Source organism: Phacochoerus africanus, chromosome 14, assembly GCF_016906955.1.
Source record: "Phacochoerus africanus isolate WHEZ1 chromosome 14, ROS_Pafr_v1, whole genome shotgun sequence".
NCBI classification, from domain to species: Eukaryota; Metazoa; Chordata; class Mammalia; order Artiodactyla; family Suidae; genus Phacochoerus; species Phacochoerus africanus.
In genome coordinates, this window is record NC_062557.1 from 21,200,691 (window position 1) to 21,209,576 (window position 8,886).

Here is an 8,886-nt window from a genome sequence, read left to right on the forward strand (position 1 = left end):
GTGGGGGGCTCGGTGGGAGGCCTCGCCCCAGGGGGTCGGGGGAGGGCAGCACCTGCCAAGGCAGGGGGAGGGGTGGAGGTTTGCAGGAGGGGAAGCTGGCATCCGACTAGATGGTGTAGGCTCTGGGGAGCCATGGGTGGAGGGGAGGGATTTTGTGCAGAGTTAGGCTCATCAAGATACGTTAGAACAGTCACTCTGGCTGCAGAGGGAGAAATGCACGAGGGACCAGGGTAGGGGCCAGGGAGGCCTGTCAGGAGGCTGCTGCAGAGAATGAGGCCAGAGAAGGCCTGCCGTAAGGCAGGGTGGAGGGCACGGAAGGGCAGGTGGAGCATCAAGAGGACGTCTTATAGCAAAAAACAGCAGGTCTGGATGCCTGAACTCGGGGTGAGCGTGGCTTGAAGGCGGGACTCATTAAATGTTGAGTGAGCACACGATGACCCTGGGTTTCTTGTTCCAATGACTGTGTGGTGGGTGATGCCATGGCCTGGGAGGGGTGACAATCTGGTTGGGAGCTGGGACGGTGATCAACCCCAGTGTAAAGGGGCTGAGAATGTCCTGGAGTCTCTATGCTTAGTCATACATCCCAGCTTTTTGCCCCCCACGATGGCTAAGTCCATCTGTAGTCTAACCACAGTCTTTCCTGCTTCAATTCAGTCTACTTGGGGGACCCTTCTGGATATGGAAAAACCACTCGCTCAGCTTCTCCTTGTAAATCCCTGCTTGGCCACAAAGTGCCTCTGGGTCTTCTGCTGGAAGGGTCCCTTTCCTTACTCCTTCCTGCCCACTGAGCCTGTGCCCTTTGACCCGTGGTTGCCATCCTTTCCTGTGTGCTACCTGCTGTGACTTCTCTTGGATTTGCTGGGACCTCTCTCCCTTTGCTCTGGTCTTCTCAGCTGCCCCTCCTCCCAGGGGGCTGGGCTCCCAACCGCTATCCCCTGGGGCTGACAGGTCCCCCTTTTGCCCTGTCTCCCTGCAGCCTGGCCGCCCAGTACTCCTCGTCCCTGGTCTCACAGCCCACCCGGGAAGGTAAGTGCCTGCCCTGTCCTGCCCAGGGCGGGTGGGGTGAGGCTGAGGACCCTTGCGGGGGCGGGGGGGGCTTGGGCAGTGCCTCTGGCCTGAGCTTCCCTGTGTCTCCCTCTTCCTCCGCCCGCAGCCACGGTGACCACCCGTCAGGTGCGTACCATCATGGAGGAAGTCCAGGACGGCAAGGTGGTCTCCTCCCGCGAGCAGGTCCATCGCTCTACCCACTGAGGCCCCTTTCCACCTGCGGCAGCCCAGCCTCCAGGGTCAAGGGGCAGCCCTCGCCTCCAGCTCCCAGCCTGCTATTTGCTGCGCCCCCAGTGCCCTTCTGGGCCACCACCCAAGAGCTGTTGCCTTTCTCTCTCTGCTTCCTACAGCCCCTCACCAAGCGGGGAAGGGTGCGTCCTGGCTTTGCCCCGGTGACTGCAATTAAAGCTTTGCGTGAAGTTCAATGCCTCCTGTGATTTTTGTCTTGTCATTGGCTTGGGCAGTGGGGGCTGAGAGATGGTGCGGAGGGGGGGATGACAAGGAGGGTTTGCTGAGGATGTGGGGCTGCTTGTCACTTGCCAAGCTGTTCTGCCCAACCCATCCGGGCCTGGGGCTCAAAGGAGGGAGGCAGGAGGGATGGGGCAGCCCATTGGGCTGGGAAAGTTTCCGAGAATCAGCCCCTGGGTCCCCATTGCCTGTGGCTGGTCTCTGGGAGGGCCCCATAGAGTTTCCGGGCAGCCACACCTGTTACAGAGAGCTCCCTGCCTCAGCCTGAGGCGGGTGCAGGGTCAAGATCAGAGGTGGGGGGGGGGGCGGGGGGGCTCTCCAAAGGAGTGATCCAGGGTACTAAAGGGTGTGAGGGGTGGCAGTGGCACGGCCAGCCAGGGAAACCAGATAGGCTCTGTCCAGCTTGTGGGTGGGGAGGGGAGCAGGGTGGCTGCCCTGCGGCTGAGGGGGGGGGGGCGTCCTGTTTCCTTTGGTGACTTGGCAGCTGCTGGGCCATTGGGGAATCACTCAGCTGCTGGCAGGGGCTGTCTGGGCCTGTCCGGGAAGTGGAAGTCCTCAGCAGTCTGAGGCACAAACACATTCCACCCAGCGGGCCTGCTGGGATGGAGGGCTGGGCTGGGCTGGGGGAGGTGGGCAGGGCGGGGCTGTGGGGCAGGCACCTGGCCCATCCTGAGGGGCCAGGTTAGGAGATGGGGGTGGGGCCTCCTGGAGGGGGCTGCGGGGGAGGGGACCGTCTGGGGGGGGGTGATCATTAGGAAGCACTTCTTGTTGAGCAGTGTCCTTTAGGTTTGGGGCTGGCTGGGACCTTGAAGGCAAATGCCCCTCAATGGGGGCCTCTTGGGGTGCAGGAAGGGTAAGGGTGGAGTTTACCTCATAATTCTTCCTGTTCCCTTTACTACCCCATCCCCTCCCAGCCACCACCCCTGCCCCAAGCCTGAGCTAAGCTCCCCTTTGCCCACTCTGGCCAGGACTCCCCACCTGCGAGAGAAAGCTGGCGAAAGGTCAGAGAAGGAAGCCGGGTCCCCAGTGGGTTCCGTGGATGTGGACAGGGTCAGAACACGGGCCCGATGGAACATAGCCCCTGCAGTACTTCTTGGTGTCAGGGCTCTGTGGAGGTGGGGGGCAGTACACCAGAGGCCCCCAGGGAGGTGTAAGGGTGTCGTGGCTGGGCACGCGTGTGGAAAGTAACATAATGTCTTTTCTATCAAAGGGAATCTTGGTGGCTCCATTTTGCTCCAGTTTCGGCTGAAAACGCCCTCCTGCCACCCTTCCTCTTTCCCTCTTCTCCCAGTAACAATTCGTTTCCGATTAGCCGACCGAGAAGAATGTGCGCCCTGACCCGACCCATGGGAAAGGGACAGGTCCATCACCTGCGTTAGCGATCAATAGAGAGGGTCTTTTCTTCTTTGCGCGTGCTTTTTGAGCACCTGCGCCCCCTCTGCAGAAGTAAAGAGCCTTGTCGAGATCTCCCCGTGTTCACGTGTCTCATGTTCCGACACTGACGATCCGAGCCATGTCCCCAACACCAGGAAAGAAGGGTCCCCACCAGCCCGGTTCTGGGTTAGGTGGGCAGCCCCAGTTTCCTTTCTATAAATGGGGGTGGTATTTACAGAAACCCCCCTCCCCCATCTAGAGTTGGCCCCCCATCCGACTTGGCTGAGCTACAGTGGGTTGGGGTCCAGCCTCGGAGGCAAGGAGGGGTCTCGGTCCTCGCCATCTCCCCGGCTCCCAGCCTGGGGCCACAACTGCGCGCGGGTGCTGTGTGGCTGGGGGTTGCCCGCGTTTCCCAAACACCTTTGCCTGCCAGATGCAGGGTCCAGGCGGGTGTGGCTGGGGTGGCAGCTGCCTGGGAGGGCCTGGTGACGGTGACGTCCTGCCTGCTCCTCTTCTCCGTATTAGGTCATGGGAAAGCGTAGCTGGAGGGCCTGCCTGAATCACAGGTGACGAGCCTGAGACCAGAGACAGGCGCGCACACACACACACACACACACACACACACACACACACACACGCAGACGCCCAGCACGGGGGTTCGGAGAAATGAGGCAAAGCCCCGACGGTGGGAGGGGAGGGGGCCCAGAGCCACCTGGGAGCTGGCATGTGGCCAGCGGTGATGAAAGCCCAGGGGAATGGAAACAGGGGAGCGGGCCTGTCGTAATCACTACGCCCACTTGCCGGGCTATAAAGCAGGCGGGCGAGCCCCGGCAGCCACACGCACCTTGGGCCTCTCTCCTCTCTCGCTCTGTGTCTGCCTGTCACCTGCTGCCGCCACCATGACCACCACCATCCGCCAGTTCTCCTCCTCCAGCTCCATCAAGGGCTCCTCCGGCCTGGGGGGCGGCTCATCCCGTACCTCCTGCCGGCTGTCTGGCAGCCTGGGTGCCGGCTCCTGCCGGCTGGGGTCTGCCAGCGGCCTGGGCAGTGCCCTCGGGGGCAGCAGCTATTCCAGCTGCTACAGCTTCGGCTCTGGTGGTGGCTATGGCAGTGGCGGCTATGGCAGCGGTGGCTACGGCAGCGGAGGCTATGGTGGTGGCTTTGGAGGTGTTGATGGGCTGCTGGCCGGAAGTGAGAAGGCCACCATGCAGAACCTCAACGACCGCCTGGCCTCCTACCTGGACAAGGTGCGCGCCCTGGAGGAGGCCAATGCCGACCTGGAGGTGAAGATTCGCGACTGGTACCAGAAGCAGGCCCCAGGGCCGGCTCCCGACTACAGCCACTACTTCAGGACCATCGAGGACCTGAAGAGCAAGGTGGGGCTCTGGTGGGAGGGAACCCGGCTGGGGGGAGGCACAGCTTTACCCTCCTTCCCTCCTGCCCTTGACCAAGGCCTGCAGTCCAGCCTGGGGGCTGCCACAGGGTGTCAGGGAGCCAAGGACAGCTTGGCTCTGGCTTGGCCTCTGGGAGCCCATCTTGGGTCCCTTTTGGAGGCAGCGGCTTGGGCTAGGCACAAGCAGGCCTCGTGGAGCTCCCATGAGCCTCAGTTTCCCATCACAGAGCTTTTTGCCCCCTAGTGGTTACAGGATAAGAGGAGAGGGCGCATGTGGAGGGCTGGGCCCATGGGCTGCCTGATACTCAGGTGCCTGTGCTTGGGATAAGAAGGCCACTTGGGGCCAAGATGGGGTCAGGGATCTGTGTGAGCTCCTGCTGGCACCTGCTGGGAGGAGGAGGCAGGGGAGAGGGGGCGGGACTTTAGGAAGCCACCTGAGTACCTTATTTGGGGATATTTCTGGCTTCTCCATCTCTCCAGACTGAGGCTCCGTACATTTGGGGTGGGGGCAGGGCTGCCTGCTGGAGCTGGGGGTCAGGGGTTAGCAGGGGTCACAACTTCAGATTTGGAACCTACTTGTTGGTGAGGGCTCGTTTAGCCTTCCTTGGGGGAGAAACTCTCAGGAGCACCACTGCCCCAGCTGTAAAGGGAGGCATTTCCCACATCCTCTTTCTGGGATTCAGGACAGCTTCAGCCCCGGGGTGTCCTCCTGCTCTTTTCCGGCTCTCCCGCATTCCCAGCCTGGCACTCCCAGCCGCTGTCTGCTCTGGCTTAAGGCAGCGTCTGGAGCGGGGTGGGGGGGTGTCTGTGTAGGGGGAGGCAGGTCCCGGGGGGAGGGGGACATGTTTTAGCGCATCAGACTCCGATTGACCCACCTCTGTCCTCAGCTCCAGGGCAGTAAAGGGCAAGGCTGGATGGGAAGGGCAGCTTCCTGGAGAAGGCAGCTACATCCTGGCCCCCAGGGCGGGAAGACCCGTCTCAGAACCCCGGTCTGGGCTGAGCGTCCCCCACGCAGTGACCTGATCTCTCTCTCCGCAGATCCTCACAGCCACCGTGGACAACGCCAACATCCTGCTGCAGATTGACAACGCTCGTCTGGCTGCTGACGACTTCCGCACCAAGTGAGCCCTGGCCAGGGGGTTGGGGAGGACCTGGAGCCCCCCCCGCCACCCCAGGATGCCTCAGTTATTGGTGGCAAGGTCCAGGAGCCGAGGGTGGAGGGGGTCCCCTCTTGGTCCAGGATGCAGCAAACGCAGCAAGTGCTCAGAGGTTCTGGGCTTAGGGGATGGACGAGAGGGAGCAGAGGCAGGACACAGAGAGGAGGGATGTTAGGAAGCCAGGTTGGGGTGGGGCCTGGCCCTGCGTGGTCCTGGGGCCCCAAGGCTGGGATTGGCTTCCACTCCATCCCCTCATCATCCAAAGATACACCTGCCAGGCTAGGCATGGTGGCTGAAGTCTCTGGTTCCCTTGGCAGGTTCGAGACGGAGCAGGCCCTGCGTGTGAGCGTGGAGGCCGACATCAACGGGCTGCGCAGGGTGCTGGATGAGCTGACCCTGGCCAGAGCCGACCTGGAGATGCAGATCGAGAACCTCAAGGAGGAGCTGGCCTACCTCCGAAAGAACCACGAGGAGGTGAGGTGGCCGGGGCAGTAGGTCAGAGAGGCAGCTGAGTGGGTGGTAGGGCTCTGGGGCCGAGCCAAGGCTGAGGCTACGGGATGAGCACAGGTGCCGGGGCTGGTCACAAGTGTTGCTCTGTCTCCAGGGCCCTGACCCCACACAGGGCCGCCTCCCCCATGTGCCACCTTGCTCCCCTGCATCCGGGAACCTCCTCGGGCCTGCAGAGGCATCTTCTGCCCGTCTTGGCCTTCCTCACTGGGACAGGGGATAGTGGGAATCACCTCCTTGCCCCCAGCTCACACCCCTCAAGTCTGGACCCTATGGTGAAATTTGGAAATTAGAGAGGATGTTTTGGGGGCTCGGGCCTAAGAATTAGATTTCTCTTTGGAGAGCCCTCAGCTGAATGGGGGAAACACAGCTTCTGTCTCCAGGGAATTCCCTAGTCCAATGGTGGCGGCAAAGCCCACACAGGGCAGGTGAACCAAAGGAGGGTCAGAGGGAAGAGGGCGGACAGAACAAAGGAGGCGTCTGGAGAGCTTGCCCTGGAAGGGCTGGGATTGGCACCCAGAGGCTCACACCACCATCCCTTCCTCCACAGGAGATGAACGCCCTGCGAGGCCAGGTGGGCGGCGAGATCAACGTGGAGATGGACGCCGCCCCCGGCGTGGACCTGAGCCGCATCCTGAACGAGATGCGCGACCAGTATGAGAAGATGGCCGAGAAGAACCGCAAGGATGCCGAGGACTGGTTCTTCAGCAAGGTGGGTGGCTGCTGCAGGCCAGAGGCCTCTCCCAGGGGTCGGGGGCAAGATCTGAGTCCCCTTAGTAAGCCAGCGCCTGGCATCTCGAGTGCCTTATCCCCAGGGAGCCACACGGACCCCAGGGGTCAGGGTTCCCTGTTGCATCCACAGGCCTGGAGCTTGGCTGAAGCTGAGATACGGGAGTGGGTGGGGAGCATCCCTCCCAGGAATAAAGCCAGAGGGTCCAGACCCAGGGAGCTTCCACCTCTCTCTGAAGAAGTCAGGGACTAGCACCAGGGGCCCTGGCTACTGTCCTGGAAGGTTCTGAATTTTTCTACTCTTGCTCCTTCCAGTTACTTGCAGGGATTAGAGATAAAGCTTAATATCACTTCAAAGGCTTCTGGGTTTAGGGAAGTGGGAAGCTGGCGAGAGGGCACTACGTCCACTGTTAGGTTTGGGAGGAGGCCTGAGAGACCTAGGGGAGGTCGGGAAGGTGGCCGGGGTGGGAGAGCGCAGGCGCGGGTCTGGGCACGCAGCCGGCCCTGCGCTGAGCGTTCGACGTCACGGGGGTCGTGTGACTTGGGGAAGGGAAGCCAGGCTCACGCTGCCTGTCCTGTGTTCCGTCTGCAGACGGAGGAGCTGAACCGCGAGGTGGCCACCAACAGCGAGCTGGTGCAGAGCGGCAAGAGCGAGATCTCCGAGCTCCGGCGCACCATGCAGGCGCTGGAGATCGAGCTGCAGTCCCAGCTCAGCATGGTAGGGGGCGCTGCCGGGCCCAGGGTGCGCCCACAGGGCCCTGGAGGGGGCCCTGGGCACCCTCGCTGACCCCTGCTCCTCCGGCTCTGCTGCAGAAAGCATCCTTGGAGGGTAGCCTGGCAGAGACAGAGAACCGCTACTGCGTGCAGCTGTCCCAGATCCAGGGGCTGATCGGTGGCGTGGAGGAGCAGCTGGCGCAGCTGCGCTGCGAGATGGAGCAGCAGAACCAGGAATACAAGATCCTGCTGGACGTGAAGACGCGGCTGGAGCAGGAGATCGCCACCTACCGCCGCCTGCTGGAGGGCGAGGATGCCCAGTGAGTGGGGGCGGGGGGCAGGGGCCAGGGCTGGGGGCCTTGGGGGGCTGGGGGCCTGGGGCAGGAGTGAGGCTCAGACCCACATCTAATCTTCTCTGTGTTTCTTTTTTCTTTTTTTTTTTTTGCAGCCTGACTCAGTACAAGCCCAAAGAACGTAAGCATCTTGGGAGTTGAGGGCAGGGCTACATGGGCTGGTGACCCATCTGCTCATTGCAGGGGAGGGTCCCCAGGAGCTGCGGCAAATGATGGCTGATCCGCAGCAGGGGTAGGGGGAAGGGACCCATAGAGCTCAGAGTCCTGATCAGGTGAGGGAGTCACTGTCAGGTCTGACGGGAGTGGACCAGGGAGGCGGCCTTTACCTTGAGGCTAGAGATGTGGGCCCCGCTCCAGAGACTCTTCTCTGATGGGGAGATAGGAAAATGGTCTCATAATCTTTGCTCTTGAGACCCTACAGATGAGCAAAAGCAGTCTTGTGTCTCAGGTCTCTTGTCTGATGGCAGAAAGGGACTTGGTCCTTGTCCTCCAGATCCCAGTCCGATGGGGGGAGATAAGACCCCAGCTCTGGGACATCCAGTCTAATGGGGTGATGGGACCAGGTTCTTGTCTTGAAGATCCTGGTCTCAAGGGAGCACAGTCCACGCTCTGGAGACTGGAGAGAAATGGAGGTAGACCCCATATCGTGTAGTCTTCCTCCCGCAGAAGGACATGGGGGTCAGAATCTAACCATCTATGGGGGAGGCAGGACTCACCCAGGGGCACCAGCAAGGGACGGGATAGAAGGAAGGGAGCGGCAAGCTCGAGGGCTGCCTGTGCGGTTGTGATGTTGAGGGGCCAGCAGAGGCGTGGACACCAAACTGCTGGGGGAAAGAGCTGGCTCTGTTCAGGGGGCTGGGGGCTGAGCCGGGGTCTCTTGGCCCCTGCCCACCCGAGGGTCTGTCTCCTGCAGCCGTGACCACCCGCCAGGTGCGCACCATTGTGGAAGAGGTCCAGGACGGCAAGGTCATCTCCTCCCGCGAGCAGGTGCACCAGACCACCCACTAAGAACTCTGCTCCCTCGGCCAGCCCCACTGGGGGCCCCCCATTGGCCCTCCAGCCTCCTCAGTCTCAGCACCCCCCCCCCCTTGCATCCGTCCCTTTCCCACCCCCCTCCCTGACTAATAAAGCTTGTTGACTCAGA

General features: G+C 61.9%; 1 protein-coding gene across 1 annotated transcript; it reads left to right on the forward strand.

Annotated features, from left to right (window-relative positions):
* The first annotated feature begins 3,728 nt into the window (after positions 1-3,728).
* Positions 3,729-8,886, forward strand: LOC125114858 (keratin, type I cytoskeletal 17). Its single transcript, XM_047758437.1, has 8 exons — positions 3,729-4,265; positions 5,321-5,403; positions 5,757-5,913; positions 6,497-6,658; positions 7,268-7,393; positions 7,489-7,709; positions 7,838-7,863; positions 8,656-8,886. The coding sequence occupies exons 1-8, from the start codon at positions 3,789-3,791 to the stop codon at positions 8,748-8,750; spliced, it is 1,347 nt and encodes a 448-aa protein (XP_047614393.1). The 5' UTR covers positions 3,729-3,788; the 3' UTR covers positions 8,751-8,886.